Source organism: Vitis riparia, chromosome 3, assembly GCF_004353265.1.
Source record: "Vitis riparia cultivar Riparia Gloire de Montpellier isolate 1030 chromosome 3, EGFV_Vit.rip_1.0, whole genome shotgun sequence".
NCBI classification, from domain to species: domain Eukaryota; kingdom Viridiplantae; phylum Streptophyta; class Magnoliopsida; order Vitales; family Vitaceae; genus Vitis; species Vitis riparia.
In genome coordinates this window covers 4611021-4632000 of record NC_048433.1, presented here as the reverse complement: position 1 = coordinate 4632000, position 20980 = coordinate 4611021, and the positions used below count along the sequence as shown (strand labels likewise).

Here is a 20980-nt window from a genome sequence, read left to right as displayed (position 1 = left end):
AAAACAATAAAAACACTTTCAAAAATCATTATCAAACACATTTCAAATAAAAAACCAAAATTATCAACCACAAAAATGATTATACACTTTATTTTATTTTTAATTTCTTTCGTAAATAAACTTTTTTTTCCAGAAATATATATATAATTTCATGTGCCATTTTTATTATTGAATTAATTTTAGATAGATGCTATTTATGTATGATATTTTTTTCATATTTTCCCATCTTTTCACTTATTTTTCATCATTTTTATTGTCCAAACATTCTTATTATTTGGAATAAATAAATAATTTTGAATTGTAGTTCAAATTTGATGTAAATTATATTTTTAGGTTGAATCATGTGTTATAACGCATGTAACAGACCTGAGCCGAGACACGTGACACGTGCATTTTTCACATACATTTTTGAAGTAACCTAGGCTTGTCCCCCTTGACTGATTTTTGAGAAGCCTGAGGTATTGATTTGCATGGAATGTATGCAGAGCAGAGTGCAACATAAAATGGCCTGTTCATGAACACAGATGTGAAGCAAACTTTCAATTTATAATTGAATCATATAAAATATGAAAGTATTTACAAGAGCTGATATACACAAGAGGGTCAATGAAACAAAAGAATAGCCCAGCTTGGATTTCAATGACTGTTAGCAGAAGGTTAACCACTATTCAACCAGCAGCTGATGGGCCCTGTCTATCGATCTAAAGCTGAAAGAAATGGAGTTTGGGATACCCTCTGGGGAGTTAGATGGTTCTCATCTGTCCTTGAGCTTAATGGTGAGGGCTGTGGCACAAGCTCGGAGAGTCGAATTCTTTCATTCACAATCTTATTCTGCAGAAGGATCAGCAGTTTCTTAGTTTCCTGCATTTCAGTTCATAGTGAAGCAAACTCCTATTTAAAGAAGGGAAGTATTCCCCCTACCTTAAACTTCAAATCTTGTGATTCACTTTCCAGTGTTGTGAGTCGATTCTTGAGCTGCTCAAGAGCTTCTTCAGCCACAGAGAGGCTTATTTCAGACACTGGTTTTGTTATTCCAGCTACCTGAAAGTTCATTTCAGATAATAAACGGTTACTGTTTCAATCTCTGGGTCTCTCTGGGCAGATCCAATGCAAGAAAAAAAAAAATTAACAAACCTTTAAAATGCTGGTACACAAGTTCAGGAACTCCTGTGCTAATTGCAGCCTCTCCTTTTCTGTTTCCTGTTGAAGATTCAGTTGATTATTAGGTGATGAACTCCTGCTGTGGATTGCACACACATCATGCATACTGCATACTGACACTGATACCAACCTTAAGTTTGTTACTCAGCATTTGTTCCTCATTGAAATCAATACTCCTACCACAGGAAGCACGGTAGCGAGCAAGCTCTTCCTTGACACGTGAAAGAATCACCTCTGCCCGCCTTAGCTTATTGCTAAGATCTTCATTTTCAATCTTCAGTAGATTGTTTTCTTCCTGTCATTTAAATTTGTTGCTAAATGTTTACTTCAGAAGAGAGTGAAAAGGACAGAAAATATGGTTTTTTTCTTCTTTTTTTTTTTTAAAAAAAAAGGCAAACATAAACATAAATAAAAATAACTTGCCTTGATTTTGGCATGATGATGAATGCGCTGCTGGAGGTTTTGCTGTCCAGATAGCTTCTTTACTTCTCCTTCAAGTTCCATCACCTTCTTCTTATGTTTTACGTTCTCCAACTATACAGATCAAAGACAGTAAGGCCACAAAAAAACAAGAATAATAACACTAATTTTAATTTACCCAGAAGAATAAGACTAATTTATCCGAACCTTCAACATTTCATTTTCAGTTTTAAGTAACTGATCTCGCTGACGGAGCTTTTCCAGGGCAATTTGTGCAGCCACCATCTCAGCCTGTTTGCGATCAATTTCCTCCAACCATCTACAAAGTAACGCACAGAACAAACTTACACATGACTATGGACAGCCAGATTTCCCCAATTTTGAAGTACAGTTGCTTACCCTTGCCTCTCCTCAACAAACTCATGTAACTGCTGCTTTAGCTTGGTTACCTCCTGCTCCTGAATGAAGAGGACACAATTCAAGATAACAGACATGAACATACCCAACTTATCTTCACTATAATCACAGCTAACTGTACCTTTGCTTGAGATTCTATGCTATGAAGTTGAGCCTTCTCTGTTATCTTCTGCACTTGCTGATTATCCAACACCGACTACCATCACAGAATGGGAAATGTGATAAGCACAAATTATATGTATGAACTGCTGTTTTTCAAATATTCCAAGAGGACAGTAATAATAGCTCTTGTGTTATTCATAAATTCTAAGATATATCATTGAATCAAAACAATAGTATGCAACTTCATAAACTTACTGTATACTTGGTCATATCTAATTTTAATCCCAATAAATCTCGAATTACATCATGGGTCATGCTTTCTGTAGCAGCTAGTCTGGCATTCAATGCAAATATCTGAAAAAAATATATATACACACTTGATTCTAGTAAATAACAGTAATGATGCACATCCAATATGAAAGGAACTATGTTTATGTAGGAACTATATGGGTGCAGTAAGGCTTACCTCTTTCTGCCGACTTGCAGCTAAGGCTTCAAGCTCTTCAATGCGAAGCCTTCCAGCAAAAAGCTCCTCATCCTTCTCCAATTTTATTTGTTGTACCAACCCTAATCCAATGCATTTGAAAGGGGAACCAGAACCCCTAGACTTTGAGGCATTTTTCTCTGATTTATTTGATGATGAATTTTGTACATGGGTGGAAAAGCCCTCAGGCTTGACTTGTTCAACCATGGCTTCCAATGCCTTGAACTGTTTTCAAGTTTCTGAGTCAGTGGAGTTAATGGAATTTGTGATGAAACAAGCAGAAATCCCATTCATGCCTTGCAACATTATTGCAAGAGTATGATAATCAGTCTAATCTGTGAAGTAATATGTGGTGACCTACCTTTTGCTTGTATTCACTAGCCTGTGCCTCTGCATGCAAATTCAGCTCAGAGATGTGTGCCTTCAACTGGGCAATCTATTGGAAAATAACAGAAACAGAAACTCTAAGTGCTTGAGCCAAATTAAAAAAATAAAAAATAAAAAAACCACCGGGTTCAAAGTTGCTTCAGTGAAATAGAATCAACCATTGAGTTAAAAGAAATATACAAACTAGTGTACAAAAGGTGCAGAATTGAACTTTACCTCCGCAACCCTGTTAGCTATGTCTCTCTCAAGAACTTTTATATGCTCTGAGGCTTCTTGAAGGGCTTTTTCTTTCTCATCTAAATGCCTGAAGATGAAAAGGTTATTTATTGGAATTAATACAACAGTGCATCATGGTTCTGCAATCCAAGCAAACCAAAAAGTATAATAGCTTTTGAACCTTTTCATGTCAGCATCACTACTCTCAACATTTTGCATCTGATCTTTTAAAGCATGAAGCTCCAGTTCTAGCTCCTCTCTTTCTAATCGTTGTCGTTCAGCTTCCCCTTTGACAATGTCAACCTAACAAAGTAGAAATCCAAGTCACTACATGATAATAAAAATGCAAGTTCAGGAAAAAAAATTAAATAGTGGATGTTACTAACTACAATCAAGGACACAGCTCACCTTATTTTCTAGTACATTTACAGTACATTCTAGCTCTTCCACAGACCTCTCTAGTAGCCTTACCTCCTCTTCCTTATCTTCAGCATAAGTCTTTCTTGATTCTGCCATCTGACATTGATATACAAAATAGAATTAGAAAACATGAAACAAATGAAACTAGTAATAAGAAATTAGTGAAGTAAAAAACCTGTTGAGCTTCTGTAGCAATTGCTTCATTTTCATCAGCACAAGCCTGTGCTTTTTCTAGTTTTTCTTTCAAAGTAAGGACCTCCACTTGGAGATGATCCCTCTCATTAGTAAGTTCACTCAGATTGCTCTTCAAGGAGTCAATTGAATCATTCATTTGGCCGAGAGCATTACTCATTTCAAATATATCCGCCTCCAAATTGTCAATTACCTTCCTTCTCTCTGTCAACTCCTCCTCAATGGAACTTTTTGCTGCTAAAGCATCTTCAACATAAGCTCTTAGTTCCTGATTTTCAAGGGAAAGAACTTTTAGAGACTCTCTTCCCTTCGAAATATCCAACTCTAGATTAGAGATTATGCCTATTTTCTCCTGCAACTGGGCTTCAAATATTTGGCCACGAGCAACAGCCTCATCCAGCTCACCTGATCTTACAGCAAGTTCCTGTTCTAAGGATTCCAAAGAAGCTGCCAATTCTTCAATTTCATCTTTCTGATCCTTACTATTAGATGCAGACTCCTGCAGTAGGCTCAGATCAAATAGCAATCCTTTTAAAACATCATCCTTCCTCGACAACTCAGTTTGAAGAGACAAATTTTCAGACACCAGCTTTTGAGCAAGGCACTCCAAACATTTGACTTCTTCTATGAACTCAGATGTCTTTTCTAAATTTTCACAAATCTCCTGAAACATTTTATCTATAATTGTAGTGCTCTGTTTGTCCAGAGCATTACATATTCTGCTGCCCATCATATCTACAGTTTCCACTGCATCAACACACTTGACCATCTTCAAGCTTGACATTTGGAGTATTTCATACTGAATTTTCTCTTGAGAGCTAAGTTTGCCTTTCAGGAAAATATTCTCTTCCTCCAATGTATGTACTTGGTTAACATGGGTTTGCAAATCCTGGATTTTTAACCCTATATCCTCCTTAATGACAGATTGAGAAAGTTGGAGTTCATTCAGCTCCACATTTTTCATGTTGAGATCAGTCTGTAAACTGGCAATGGAAGTCTCCAAGGAGCAAACTCTATCTTGCAATCTATGGTTTTCCATATCTATTGATTCAAATTCAGACTTCCTCTCCTCCAAATCTTGAAGAACATTGCAGCATTCTGTCTTCAACTTCATTACCTCTGTTTTCAGCAGCTTGTTCTCCTCCTCCAGCAGGTTCATTTTGCTAATCTCTGCATCTTTCATGTCCAACTCTTCTTGAAGATTGCATGATGAAGTTTCCAGCAAAGAAATGTCATTCTGCAACTTTTGGTTTTGTTGATCAAGGACAGAGATTTGACTGGAAGAACATTCTAGAGCCGTTTCCTTGATCTTCAAATCTTCTTGAACTTTTCTGTATTCAGCTTCAAGCTCTTGAACCTGGATCATCAATCGCATCTTAGCTTCCATAAGCTCACTAAGTTCACCTTTCAATGCATCATTTGTACAAGCAACATCCTTTAGAAGCTGAATATCTTGCTCAAGAACCTTGTTTTCTGCATTCACCTCCGCAATTCTTGAACTGTTTTGGTTCAGCTTTGACAATAAGTCCTGCCTCTCTCTCTGCACTTCTTCAACTTCATTCTGTAGCAGGGCAACCTCAAATTCCTTGTCTGCAAAACAATGCTCCTTCAGATCTGCATCGACCTTAAGAAAAATCATTTCTTTCTTTAAGTTCTCAAAGACTGCAAGCCAACTGATTTGCTCCGAACAAGCAACAGCCTTTATATACTGAATATCTTCTTCAAGTACCTTGTTTACTGAATCCACTTCTGCAATTCTTGAACTGCTCTGATACAGCTTTAACAACAAATCCTGCTTCTCCCTATGTGCTTCTTCAACTTCTTTTTGTAGAATGGTGACCTCACCTTCCTTGTCCACTAAGTACTGTTCCTTCAGATCCGCATCTACCTTGAGAAAAATTGTTGCTTTCTTTAAGCTCTCCAGGACTGTACACCATTCAATCTGTTCCATTTCCATGTGAGCTTTCTGGAGAGCCATATGTTCTAACTCTGATGCCAAGATGAGCGACTCAATGTCTTTCGAGTACAAGTCTATCATGAAAGATTCAGCCTGAGATTTTATAACTTCATCTTTATCCTGAAGTAATTTCTGTTGATCCAGAAGCGATGCCAAAATACTTGAGTTACTCAGGTCTAACTCCTTCATTAGAACAGCAAGCTCGGAACCCATATAATTAGACCTGTGCAACATTGACTCCTCTTGGAGTTGTAGATCTAATATTTTTTTCTCAAAGGCAGTTAACTTGATTCTGAGCTCCCCGGTTTCTTCTTCTTTCCTTGAGATGCGATCAAAACTGTTCTTGATGTCAGCCAGCAGTTTCCCCTTAAGAATTCTACACATTTCAAGTTCTTGTCTGGTCTTAAAATTGTGCTCCCTCAGACCTGCTATAACAGAGTTTGATTCGCACAGCCCATGGTGAAGCAACCCATTTTCTGCATTCAGTCCCATCACAGTTTCCAATAAAATTCCCATGTGACAAAGGTCTAGCACAGACACAGCACAATCCTTTACAACTAGCTCAGACCAGATGTCCTCAAGCCATGACCGAATCAACCTTGTACACTGTAGAAGCTGGGACTTCATGCAATGGAAATCATGGGCTATAGCCATGAAATCTTCATTGAAGGCGGTATGAACCTCTGCAACAATACCCTCCATCTCCAGAACCATGCTTCTTGTTTCTGTCAAATCTGAGGCAACCTGCTTTTCAAGGTTTTCATATTGCTGATACTTCAAATCATTGGAGGATTGCAAGCTTTGAACCTCACTAATTAAACTGCCCCTCTCTTTCTTCAGCCTTTCTATCTCAAGCTTCATTGTTTCATTTGCTATCATTAGTCCATTGATCATAATATCTGCTTCTTTCATTGTGTCTTGTGCCTCTTCAAATTTAGAAAGAAAACAGGAAGCCTCTGCAGTTTTCTGAGCTGCAACTATCTTTGCATCACCAACTTCAAGCTCAAGTGACTGTCCAAAATTTGAAGAAAAAAAAGAATCAACAACAATTGTCTAATGCTGAATAAATAGATGAATGAGTGGACATTCAATCTATTTGTCCAATTATTAGTCTGCATAAATAATAAGCCTACATTCAGATTTTTAGTGTAAGTAACAGCACAGGATTTGGACAAAACAAAATTAGAAAAGATAATGGAATACCTCTTTTGTTTCAAACCAATGAGAGCCAGTCTCTTGAACAATTTGCTCAACTTTCCGTAGCTTATCATTGAACACCACCATCTTGAGTCCAGATTGTTCTTCAAAGTTCCTCATAGCTGATTGCAGCAAAAGAACCTGATCCATAAGACATTTCATGTTTTCTCGACTTTGTTTCTCCGATATCCAAATCTCTTCTTTCTCAACACGTAATTTTGCCATCTCAGCTTGCACTCCTTTTAAGCTTTCAAGGGCAGATTCTATTTCCTTCTTCAAAAGGATAATAGTAATATCTCTTGCATGTACATCCTTGCAAGGCCTGGAATCCAAAATTTTCTTATCATTGTGATAAACACTCTTGCCAAATTTAAAGGAGCACTGAGAGCTATCAGTTTTCAGGTCTGCAACAGAATGCACGTCTATGTTGTTGGTTTCTTCATCAGGTTCAGTATCTGTCTGCAACAATGTCCAGATAAGTAATGAATGAATAATATATCCTTCAAAACTCTCAAGTAGAAAATATAAGTAAATTAACCACAAGACCTCATCACTTCATCAAAAGTAAGAACATTTGCTTACCCGTCTTTCAGAACTGTCATTGGTAGACACAGACACTCGTGAGCTATCCATTTTCATAGGACTTTCAACCCGGTCCGCATAATCACCCATGCATGACATGAGTGTGGAAACACCACTTTGCAGCTCAGCTAATTTCTCTTGTGTTGTCAAAATTTCCTTTTCTTCAATATCTTCAAGCTTCTGTTCCAAAACTGAAGCACGTTTCTTCTCCTCAGAGAGCTTCACTTTCAGTTTACAGCAACTTTCCTCTGATCCTTCTAGTTCCACTCTCAGAGATTGAATCATCTTCTCTGCTTTTTCAATTGAAGCCACCTGATCTTGGAGAAGATCATCCTTCCTCAGGTTCATCCCTTCTGATTCACTCAGCTGGATATTCTTTTGCTTTAATGCACTGACATGATTCAAATTCATCTCAGACAGTCTGTTCACAATTACAAAAGCAACTGTGGCACAAACTGAAGCTTTTTGAATTTGATCTTCCCCCAGCTTAATCCTATTCTCCAGCTTTGCAATGGTAGATGCTTTTGCACTCAACTGTGATTTCAACAGGAGGATTTCCCTTTCCTTTGCATCACACTCTTGCTGATGTGCTTCAGTGATTACCATAGCTGCTCCTTTCAAAGACCTCAGCATGTTCTCCATATCACTTCTCCTATCGTTTGCATCCTCTAAACATCTGTTGAGTTCTTCAATGAATAATTCCTTTTCGGAGATGATTCTTATCATCCGGCCAACTTGTTCAGAAATCCAACTTCTTTTATGGGGAAAGGAACTGGAAATGAGGTCAACCTGATGAGAGGCATCAGTGAGAGCATCATGCCCATTGGTGAGAACTTCTTCAATCTCACAGGTTAAATGTTCCCATTCTTCAGATAATATTCTTAGCTCCTCATCTTTCTCCTCAAGCTTTTCACCTAATATTTTGTTATCTTGAGTCACATGGTATAGTTTTTCCTCCAGTACCTTTGCTTCAGTTTCCAAAAGCATCATATTCTTTTTGGTCTCTATCTCTTTCAAATTGCTATCTTGGACTTGCTGCTGAAGACTTGTAAGTTCTTCCTGCAAGCAGATAATCACTGCAGCAGTTTCAGCCTCAGCTTGCCTATGAACTTCATCCATCTCTTCTTCATTTGAGATCTGAAATGCACGATCACTTTGATACCACATATTTAGTCTCCTAGCCTTTTCAAGAGAATTTTGCATTCTCTTCAATTTGGCCTGTAAAGGGGAATCCTCACTTTCTGAATGGTTGGAAGGTGGATGATCTCTCAGTTCATGACAACAAAGCTGCTCTTTCAGAGAAAAGATTTCAAGCTCCTGCTTACTCAAGAGCTCCATATAATGACTTTTGCTGTCCCTAAGATTCTCCATCTCATTGATAGAGAGAATTTGCTGGGACTCAAGTGCTTCAATAACAGACTTTGCATCCTTCAGTTCATCCTTAGCTTCTTCACATTGTTTGCTGATTGAAAAAACCTTCTGTCCTGCCAACTCAAGCTCTCTATTTAAGCCCAACGCCCTATCCTCTATTTCACAACGAGATGACCTCTCTTCTTTCAGGATAATCTTTAGTACATCCAGCTCTAGCTGCAAATGAAGGAGTTCTTCTGTATGTTTCAGCAGATCTTCCTTCTCCTCTTCCCTCTCTTTTTTAACTGCCTTAAGTGAGTAAGCTTCAAAAGATAAATCTTCAACAGAGGATTCCTGAAAGAAATAGTTATTAGCACCTGGTAAGAGAACTAGAATATGTACATATTACAGATTTAAAAAAGGAAATAGTAATTCTAAATGACTGGAACAGGCTCAAACATATATTAAGTCTTATGAATGCATTTGATCATGTGATAATGGCAACAGGCTCATATAAGTTTGCAGTGAGAACTTTATTATGTTTCTAATATCATTTATTCCCAAATCCTTTTTCTCCTCATCCATAAAATCAGGAGAGTCATACAAAATAGCATTGAATAACAGTACCTCCATCACCACATCCATACTGTCATCTGGAACATGGGGTGCAGATTGCAGATTGTTCAACATAGAGTGTAGATTATCTATTTCTCTGCAGAAGATGCACATAAACCAAAAAAATCATGCCAACGGTTCCAGTCTGAAAACATTTAAAAAAAAATGATATTGCAACCAGGAGGTTAGACAGAGTTTAAAACCAGGAGGATTAGATTTGCTTACCTACTAAGCTTTGCATTATCCTCTAAACAAGAATTTAAGTTTCTCCTGCATTCCTCTAACTCATTGGCAGTGTGTTTCAACTGAAATCAAGAAAAAAATAAAATGAGATAAATGAATTACTTCTACAATAAGAAGAAAAATTGTAATTTTATTTGGACAGGATAAGCAACCTCCAAATGTAGTGAATCATTTTCTTTGCTGACACATACCACTTCCTGTGCCAATTAAAAAAAAAAAAGGGTTTGTCAAGAAATGATGTTCACAGAATTAAATCTGCATCATAGTTGGGTTGGGAAGGGAAGCTAAAGATATACAAGAAGGTACATGACCAACCTGAGGCGGGCTAATGAAATTTGGATGGTTGTGTGGCTTAGAGTTCCCATCAAGAAATTGAAGCAACTGTAAACAGAGAACTTTAGTTCATAGATTCTCCAAGCAAATAAATGGATTAAAAAAAAACTGCATTGTTGTTTTAGAGTCTGCAAAAACCTGATGACGCAGTTCTGATACTTCAGTCAAGAGCATATCTCTCTCCCCTTCTTCATAGAAATCTTGAAATCTATAAATGCCACAATATGTAGGATGTTAAAATTGTTACAAGATTTCAGCCTCCATTGCTGTTTATAAGAAAATTACCTTCTAAGTTGGTCCAAAAGCCTGATATTCTCCAAGGCAAACCGAGTCACTTCTGGGTTTCTGTCAACTTTAGCTTGAAGCAACAAAATCTCTTCAGAGAGTGCACTGTTCTCTTGCAGTAAATATGTATCTGCAGGTATTAAGCCACTTAGAAGTGATTCCATTCTTTGTATCTTCTCTTCCCGAAACCTAAGCATCATTTTGGTACACCTGGTGTCTTCCTCTCTTTGACGAACCTGAGAAGCAACACAAGTTAGGATAAACCACTTTTCACAGGGCACTGAAATTCTACTTCTTTCTTTAGAAATCAAAGAAAAAAAATGTTACCAAACGGTTTAACTGTTCAATTTCAGCTTCAAGTTGTTTTATAGAGGTTTCTGCCATCTGCTCCCTTCTCAACGCACCAGAAAGTGTAGTCTCCAAAGCTTTAAACTAATTCAACATAGTTTTCAGCAGTAAATATTCATTATATCATGGACAGTGACATAACATGCTTGTAATAGGAAAGAAAGAGATGAGTTGCTATTGGAGAGAGGGGGGTTCAATCCATATATAATGCTGTTTCACCATGAGGAATTAGATTAACTACCATGACCCACAAATTCTTATAGTTCATCCATATATTAATCCTGGTCATTTTATGAAACTAAGATACATATACTACAGTCTAGCATACCTGTTTAGAAGACATTCTCACAATACACTTATCATCAACCTTCTGGTGATCCTCAGGAAATTTTTCTGTGGAAGCATTTCCTTGTATATGTGTTGTGTCTCCAACAGTTGTTGAACCAAATGACAGAGACCTAGAGACGTTCTGACGTTTGAGGGCTGAGAGCTCCTCCTATTGCAAGAATTACCCGTTACAATAACAAATGCATAGTACTTCACATGTGAGATCCTGTATATTAAAATATTTATAAAATTAAACACTACCTTTAAAAGCCGTATCTCATGTTGTAGTGCAACTACATCCCTTGAAGAATCTTCATTCACCACAGCCTTCATCATGAACAACAAGAAAATGCATGAACCAAAACTTATTGATGCCTCCATGAAATTAAATAAGCATGCATTAATCTCAGAAACTTACATTATTTTGTATGAGTTTTGCTCGTTGAGCAAACTTTAGAGTGTTCAGAGTTTCAGCAGAACAGCTGCATAATAATGATAACAATAATAATAGTGTATCAGTAATTGGTGACCATATGTCTGAGTTGAAGAGAAAGTGAAAGAGTGTAATCATATTGACCAACCAGATAGAAGGGCTGACATTAGCAATTATCATTGTTTTGGAGTTTCCACCAAGGGAGTCCTGCATTGTTTTTTGTGGCAAACATGATATCATGAGACAGGATTGCAAAGTTAACAAGGGCAGAAAATAAGGAGTTAGAATTGACCTGAAGAAGAAAAGTCAGCCTTGAATCTCTATAGGGAACGTGCCTTGGCTTCCCATGTGCCACATCCAGTAGAACCATTATTACATGACTGCAATAGAAGTTTATCCATAATACTGATAAGAAGTGCTGAGAATAAAGGCAAAGATAACAATTAGTGACAGAAATTTGGTATTAATTGAAGTACCCTAGTGTAGATAATGATTTGTTAATGTTTGCAGCTTCCTTTAAACGCTCCCCTTCAGCACCTGAAGTTTTCTGCCTGTTGCGGGTGATAACGAGTCCAGTCAGTGTAACACCATATAAATATGTTATGCATTATATATACTTCCACACGCTCAGGTACAGTACATTACCTTTCTGAGCCAGCAAGATCAACTAGGTTTAGCCTGGCAAATCGTAGGTTAGTTGTGGAATCCTTTTCCCACCTACTCTCAATTACGCATGTAAACACACTATGCGAGCGACTACTCTCTCTATTCATATTTGTTGCCGCAACTTTCCTATTTGAGGAGCCCTATTAGGAAAAACCATGGATTCAAACTCACGACTCATGAAAGAGAGATAGCAGATCAGCCTTAAAATAACAAGATAAGGATCAAATGTTGATAACCTGAATTAGAAGCCTAAGAATGTCACCAACAGTCTGGACTTCAAATTCTGAGAGATTTTCAACATAAACTCCTTTCATAATATCCTCCCGCAGCTACAGAAAAAAATAATAGCAAGTGAGAAAAATAACTTCCAAGTATCCCAGAGGTCGTAGGCTTACAAAAGAATTGGACTTACTAGCAAATTTGTAGATGAAGGGTCAAGTAGATCCGTAATTTGTTCATTATAAATCTCTAAGAAAGAGCACTTGCAAAAATATTTTAATCTCTCGTCTCTCCGGCTTTCCTCTTCCTGCAACCAGAAGGATATAATGGGAACAGACACCAATCAAAACTATATGATGAGGCATATATCAAAAGCTGAACAGTGATCAAGCAAAGAGTGTCAAAATTACCGCTCTTATTCTTGCGAACAAGAATTCAAAAATACGCGGGGTCATCCCACGGTTTGGACTGGGATTGACTTCTAACTCTTCAATCTCACCAAGCATTGTATGTGTCTTTCCACTTCCCGTCTACATAGTTAAACTCACATATATCAAAATAAAAGGAGATGTGCTTGGCTTGGGATCAGGATGAGAAAAAACAAAAAAGAGAATTCTAAAGAAAAATTTAGCTTTTCTCCCTGTCCATAAACCATAAAATTGGCACATGAATTTAAGAAAATGGTAACACATCTTTCAATTTCTCCAAACCAGTAAAACCAAGAACCATAACATTGCCCGATCAGCAGATTAAGGATCCATCACATGACACATGATAGCATACTTCTACACACTGCCAGAATCGTGGAAATGTGTGGAATAGGACAAGCCTCATGAGTATTGTAATTATTTTGCCTATGAAGGAAACGAAAGTTGACCCCAGTCCCCCACCACCTTTTGTTTCACCAAGTATAGTACTCAGAAGCCCTCCCAGTTTTCATCATGATTTGTTATCTCATATTATCTATTCTGTAAGGAAAAAGTTCAGATAGAAAGTAGAAAAACAGGTGATGATATGTAAATTAGTATTTGGAAACACATCCATGATAAAACTTCCTTGTGAGTTGAGAGCAGTAATGTTAATATCCTACTGAACACAGAATTACAATTCACAGATGCAAGTAAGGAAATGAATCTGATTCTCCATTTTTTCACGCTACCATGCCTGATAAGTGGTGTGTTCTATAGTTGTTTGTAACTAACTATTCTACATTAGCATCCGAAGAACTGAAAAGGAGACTAAAAAAAAGTTCAACAACTTAATGTTTGAAAATAGACTCATATTTCAAGAAATACCTGACCATAGGCAAACATACAGCTATTATAACCTGACAAGCAATTCTCCACCATTGGAAGACCAGCCATCCTGAAAAGTGTTTCCTGCAAGATTTCAACTTTCACACAATAGTCGACAAGCTATAAGAAAGCTCAGACTCATAATTATGTTGTTTCTTTGGTTCTAAACAAACCTGGTCAATTGTTTCACATGCGACATGGTCAAATGTGAATCGCATCTCTGGTTGCCCAATCCAAGTGATGCTTTGTGCACTTTCCTGCTTCAAGCACCTGTTGTAGCCATGCATACTCCGCTCAATGCTATTGGGAGGACGAACACGTATAAGAACCTATATAGTTTAACAACCATCAGCGTAACACCCACAAACAGTCGAAAATCAGGAGTTTGCAGGAAAATTCAGAATTATTCCTCAATTTTCACAAAAGAATAAACAGGAAATTGAAGAAAAATGCTAAGGATCTTTTTGGATCATGTAAAGTTTGAAGGAGATGATGGGGAAATAAACTAAGGAGAAAAATGAAAGGACAGAAAGAGTGAGAACAATAAGAAATAAGTTCAAGATTAATAAAATTCTCTCCCATCCTTCTCCAATTTTGCTCATCTTTTATGCGGGGAATGAATCATTTGAATATGGAAAAGCTTTTTAAATGATTTAGCTTAAATTTTATTTTTCTTAAAAACTTTTTATGACAAATCAAACAAGACATTTTTTTTTTTTTTAGATAAATAAGCACGGAATGTATAACAAGAGGCAAAAAAGCCACAAAGCATACAGGGGGGGATACAAGGCAGCTAAGGCCTCACAACCAAGAGACATTGAAATTCACTTTTTTTTCTCCCTACAGCTTCCTCCAATCCAAACAGACCCTAACTTAAGTTATATTTTATCATCTGGCGTTCAGACATTTTCCTCTTATTAAAGAAACTAATTCTCTTAATTGGTTGCTGAGAAGCCTTAGAAAAAGAACAAGAAAAAATGAAATCTGAAATACCTACACATTCTGTTCTTTCAGTTCTCAAGAACACACCATGTGGACACACGTACACATATAAATTCCATTAGGCATTATTCAATTATAAGGCTCTGACCCAGACAAGGGAAAAAAACCAAACAACACTTAATTCACATAAATTTGAAAGGAAGAAATTTTACTAAGCACAAAAATGAAATTCCATATTGAGCTAACCTGTACATTATGATCCATCCAGAATGATGGATCTTCCCTGAGGTCGAAGTGAGGCACTTCAACAGTATTAACCACAGTAGATGGACCACAAGAAACTGGAATCCCTTTATACAATTGAGCAAAGTTCCCTGATCGAACACTCCCATTTCCATCAATCTTACTCCGAAGCCCTGGATTGGGGGGCTTGGTAACACTCTTTGTTGGAGTGCTTTGGGTCGAATTGCATTCAGAATAGTTCAAAGTACCCTTCCCCACTGTCCGTGTAGATCGAGGAGTCGTGTTTGGAAAAACCCCATTTCCAAACCCAGCTCCTCTGCTCATTTGACTTCCATCATCACGGGATTCAGGAACAACTGAGTTGGGTTCATTCTTCTGAGCCCACCCAAATCGATTCCTCCCTGAAAGCCCAATACCTTGTTTGTCTGGAGTTCGACCTGGCAATGCGGTATCAGAGCTTTTGCCTTTGGCCTTAGTAGGAGTTCTATCCACCTTATTCCGAAAACCCGATTCTGGTTCCACAAACGGTTTGGAAGTCTGAGTAGAATCTGGAATTGTGGTCAGCGGAGGACGCATAGCGTCCACACCAGTCTGCATTGCCGATAAATCTGTAGGATTTACAGGCACATTCTCTATTTCCTCCACGGGATTCTTTGCAGAATTCCGGCGAAAAAACTTCAGATCCCGCAACATTCTAATTCAAAAAGTCGAGAAATTGAACATCAACAAAAATGGAGAAGTGAATGTGAGAAATGCGAAAATGAGGATCAAAATGGGAACATATATACCTGAAAGATGAATTGAAAAAAAGAATCCCTAGTGGGCGAATTCCTGAAATCTTTTCCAAAAAATTTTACTGGTTCTTGCTAGGGTTTTCGGTGAGAATCATAAGAAAAAAACAATGCAAGATACTTAAAAAACGGTAAAATAATTAGATCTCAATTCAAGATGCCCATCGAATATCGCACACACTCACTCATTTTCTCTCTCAGTTTCTTTGTGGGTTCTTGGGTTTCAATTCCAACATGGCTATCTCTCTCTAACTCTCTCCTTCTCTCTCTAGATTCTTGGATTTGAACTCATCTCTCTCTCTGTCTCTCTTTCTTTCTCTCTCTCTTTGTACTTCGTTTTGGAGGGTTTTTGGGTTTGAACTCCAACGTTGCTGTGGTTTAAGAGATGGAAAATGGACGGCTCAGATGAATTCCAGATTTGAAATTCCGATGCGGGCACCATAAACTTGATCGCGCTTTTACGTTTGAATTACAAGGGCATCTTGGGAATTAAAAAGTGAAAATTTGAATCATTATAATTATTCCAACAACGGCAACATAGTCTTTGTTGTGGGCCCCAACTCTTTATAAGATGTGGGATGTCCCAGGAGCTGAGAGAAATAATATTTTTATGAAACAAATAAATTTAAAAAAAAATAACAACACCACCAAACATATTCTTAAACTTTTTTCATAAAATTTATACTTATATTTTTAAAATTTTCTTTTTTTTTCAAAAGCATTAAATTTAAAATTTAATCAAATTTTTTTTTCTATTTCTAAAATAAATAAATAAATAAAACTAAAATATATTAAATAATTTATCTTGTTTTCCTATTTAGATGAGAGTGGTATTTATAACCATAATAAATAAAAGTAGACTATAATTTCTAAGAAAAAGGTATATCCTAAATAAAAGTAGTTTTTAAGTTAATTTACCCAATTGTTAAAAACTAGTAAAATTATTTTTATTATAGATTTTTTATTATCAATTATTGAAAGTGCATTTGTTAGCATTTCTGATCGAAGTGTTCTTCATAGAAGTGTTTTTTCATGAAGAGTTTTTTTTTTTAGGAAAATCACCTATGAAGTAATTTAGAAAACATTATAAGTGATTTTTCAACATTATAAGAACCCTTTTGATAATAATTTTAAAATTATTTTTTTAACATTTTTAACACTTAAAAATTTTTATCATTTAAGTATTAAAAAGATTATAAACGGTTTTTAGAATTATTATTAAATGCATTCTAAAAATATATTTGGTATGATTTTAAAAAGTGTTTTTATTCTTTTTAATACTTAAAAAAAAAAATAATAAGTGTTAAAAATATTAGAAACGTTTCCTAAAATCACAATCAAACGCAATCTAAGACTGCGTTTAACACTAACGATTTGAATATCTCCATTTGCATCTTTGCATATGCCTGATTTTCATTAGGTGATAATGGAAGGCATATAATGTACCGTAGAAATATGAAGAATGATTTTTATCTAAGCTTCTGGCAAATTGCAAGAGCTCCTTTGAAGCTTTTCTGGCCAAACTAACACAGAAGGCCCAATAACTGAAAAGCCCATTCTGCCCACATGGGGAACCATGAGCCAGCCCACGGTCCCATTCCAACTGAACGCTGATTGTGACTTGGGCCAGGCCCTAACAAATTTTAAAAACCAAATCCCGGGCTGCTTGTACGATGTATTTGGCAGTGATCATAGGAAGTGTTTTTAATTTTTTTATATTTGAAAAATAACAATTTTTAAATATTAAAATAAGTAGAAACACTTCTTAAAATCACTTTCAAACGCACTTTTAATGATCGTTCAAAATTTTAAAAGTTTTTCCTAAATTTTGTCAAATCCTTAAATATTTAAAAAACATTTTTTAGAATCACTAACAAACGGATTCAGATTCACCAAATCAATACCAAAATGTTAAAAATATCACCGAATCAAATACCAAATGTTTAAAAATATTATAATGAGTACATGATAGAAACAAAAATAATCACAAGTTACATGTAAACTATATTCAAACGAAAAACAAGTCATCCCTACTATTAAACAATCAATTACAAAAACCAAGTCTTACCAAACTCAATTGTTTAAGCTCATTGATCTCACCCACTTTGCACATTTTCTCTATACCTCGATTGGTTTAAGCTCATTGATCTCAATGTGGATGCACCTTGAGTTCTAATCAAGGAAATCGGCTTTGCATTGAGAACCAAACCAAGATTTCATGTGTTGGTTTCTTGGAAAGCCCCACTAGAACTAGATTGAAATCTTTGTAATCTCTAGAACCTCAAGATATGAAATCTTCAATCAGTCAATCAAATACTAAATCTGATTCAATTCTTCAATCCTCCATATTCCTCAATGAATTCTTCAACAAAAGCAATTTTTTTTTTTTTTTTACATGATAGTTTTTTTTTAAAAAAATTATAACATAGACATTGTTTTTTATTTTTTATTTTTTATTTTTAAAAATAAAATAAAATGGAGAATAAAATATAAATAATAAGTAGAAATTGTTTTTATTAGTATTTAAAAATAACAGGAAAACATAAAGATATAAAAAAAAATCTTAAAAATCAAATAAAATTGAGCATAATATTAATATTCTTCTTTCTCTACAATCTAATAAAAAAAAATCTTTAAATATAATCTTTATTTAAATTACACGTGTTTTTTGTGAATTCCTTTTAACTTTTTTCGTTAAGCAAATAAATACAAGATCAAATTATACTTGATATATAAAAATTATTAATTTTTAAAAATAATTTAAAACTCAAAACTCAATTTAATTAGTATTAAAAAGTCATGAAACTTAATAACATTAAAAAATCATTTACCAAAATTCATATTGAATGACTTAATTAGTTTTTTTTTTTACATATATCATATTTTTGCAAATTTTTTCATTAGGCAGATAAACTCTATCAAATAAGACTTAATGTGTTAAGTTCATTAATAAGTCTAATAAGTTTTAAAAATAACTCAAAATTCAAGTAGTGATTTAATAAAAGCTATAAATTTATAGATAAAAATTAGTTTAAAATGACTATTATTTCTCTTCCATGTAAAATTATTTAAAAAATTTTTATCAAACAAATAAATTCCAAATTAAAGAAAAGTCTTTTAAGTTATAGAGAAAATGCTTCAAACATTATAGAGAAAATATTTTTTAATTTGAATCTTACACTTTGAGATATTATGATATTAAGATCTTTCAATTCTTTAATAGTTAGTCATCTTCTACATAAAATTAGTCTAGAAGGACTAATATAATTTTACTACCCAAATACAAGTAAGAAAGGGGTTTTTTCTTGGTTTCCAAAAATTAATCCAAAGTCTATATATATTATTAGATCAATTCAAATTTAATTTCTTTTTATAAGAATTGGATACTTATTTACCATAATAAATATTAATGATCATATCTATTTATTTTATATTTTCAATTCAAAAAAAAAAAAAACTTAGAAAAAACTCATTTGTTCCTCTTATATGTATGTTGACATTAATTTATTCACCACCTACAATGATTTTTCAATTCATACTCATTTATTGTGATGTAAATAAGGTCAATTCAATCGGTTTTTGAATTAAAAATGAACTAAACTGATATAGAAAGTTTTATATGTGATAAAAATTGAACGAACTAAATTTGGAGTAAAAAAACCAAATTGAACCAAGCCTTTTGAGGTATGTTTGATTTTCGTAAATCGGTTTTGACCCAACTTAATAATTTTTTTTTTAGTCCTAAACCTAGTTGTAGATTTGTATTTATTTTGAGCCCAAATCTCATTAATTTGAGTTTATATTAGGCCATAAGTCTAATTCGTTTTTAAAATTAATTAAAATCAACTTATATGTGATGTTAAAAATATATTAAATGTATTTAAAATTAATTTGATCATAATATAAAAATAATGAATTACTTTAATAGAATATAATATATAAACAAATTTATCAAATATCAAAGAATAATATATAAGTTATATCGGTTTCAATTAAGAGACAAGAAAATAAAAAATTGAACCAACAAAATTAGTTTTCAAAATTCTCAAACTGAACTAACATTTTTTATTTTTAAAAACCGAACAATATGATTAGTTTTGGTTGATTTGGATCATTTGTCGATTTTTTGCTTTTGTTTACACCTCTACTCATTCATTTCACATATATCTCTATAGACATTGGCTCATTCCCCATTCCCCAATGACTATTATTTTATATTCCGTTTTATCAAACTCGACCTCCACTATCATCATTGTTTTACATTCTCTTGTACAAACTCAATTATACTTTTAATTGTCTTCTATTTCTCTTCCTTCCTCATGCAAAAGAAGTTATACTTGTATATCTCATTTGTGAATGTAAATCTCTCTTTAGTGATATTCAAATTTTAACATTTTGGGATTCATGTATAATATATATATATATACCCACATACATATCTATATATTTTTAATAAAATTATTAAAATGGTTCTAAATACTTATTAAAATGCATCATCAATCAAATAATATTACTTTTATAATTCAAATCTTATTACTTTGTACCTGTATTTTATTCATTTGTATCACACGTGAGTTCTATTATTTTGTACCTTAGTTAAACCATATTGTACCTTGATCCTATTTATTTATACTTTAATATTATTATTTGATATTTTGATCTCATTTATTATATCTTGATCTTATATATTTGTATCTTTATTCAATGATTTATATTTCACCATATACATTTAATAGTCTAAATCTAAAATTCAATTGGTATTAATTCGGTACCTAATATTTCCCTAAATAATTACCTATATGCTAACTAATGTTTTAAAAATCGGATCGGACCGATCGATTTGACCACCATCCAGACACCAATCTGGTCTGATTCGATGGTTTGAGCCGGGTAGTCTTTGAAATGGGGTTGAATCACCAAAATCGGCGGCCAAAAAAACTGACCTCTATTCATATGTTTGCATAATGTTGTTACACTCATTGCTAAACTATAATTCGAAAGATAAAAGAACTTTTCATACTTATTCTATGCAATTAAAGTCAAGATATTCCAGGCATATACCATATTCTTTCAAGATTTGAAAGAAATGTTATGATTTCAGCATTAAATAATGCATGTCGATTAACAATATCGCTCATATTCTTTAGGCAAAGGTCCCAGCCTAGAGATTGATAATGTTTCTTTGAAGCAAAATGACAAAATGGAATAACACAAGAAAGCCAGAACCAATTAAGTGTCCACAGACAAAAAAATTTATTTATTTATTTTCTGAACCACCCCTGAAATTGACACCTCCCATACAGTCTGATCTGCATTTCTGTGGCACTATTTCCCTTATTCCTAACCATAAATCTG

The 20980-nt window shown here is 34.5% G+C and overlaps 1 protein-coding gene across 2 annotated transcripts; it reads right to left on the bottom strand.

Moving 5' to 3' along the window:
• Positions 1-527: 527 nt before the first annotated feature.
• On the bottom strand, positions 528-15948 carry LOC117911179 (kinesin-like protein KIN-12D). Of its 2 annotated transcripts, XM_034825425.1 has the most exons (38): positions 15623-15948; positions 14838-15528; positions 13823-13978; positions 13650-13733; positions 12765-12884; positions 12548-12661; positions 12372-12464; positions 12115-12275; positions 11946-12020; positions 11762-11849; positions 11618-11676; positions 11455-11518; positions 11298-11363; positions 11038-11205; positions 10689-10793; positions 10362-10597; positions 10215-10284; positions 10059-10124; positions 9896-9940; positions 9726-9805; positions 9513-9597; positions 7536-9239; positions 6960-7412; positions 3783-6767; positions 3596-3703; positions 3369-3490; positions 3188-3275; positions 2946-3020; positions 2567-2809; positions 2356-2454; positions 2120-2194; positions 1981-2039; positions 1789-1900; positions 1585-1695; positions 1292-1456; positions 1135-1200; positions 922-1041; positions 528-831 (listed from the first exon to the last, which is right to left on the bottom strand). In XM_034825425.1, the coding sequence occupies exons 2-38, from the start codon at positions 15525-15527 to the stop codon at positions 694-696; spliced, it is 9348 nt and encodes a 3115-aa protein (XP_034681316.1). In that variant the 5' UTR covers position 15528; positions 15623-15948; the 3' UTR covers positions 528-693. The 2 variants fall into 2 exon arrangements, with proteins under 2 accessions (XP_034681316.1, XP_034681317.1); XM_034825426.1 differs by lacking the exon at positions 2356-2454.
• Positions 15949-20980: the final 5032 nt, after the last annotated feature.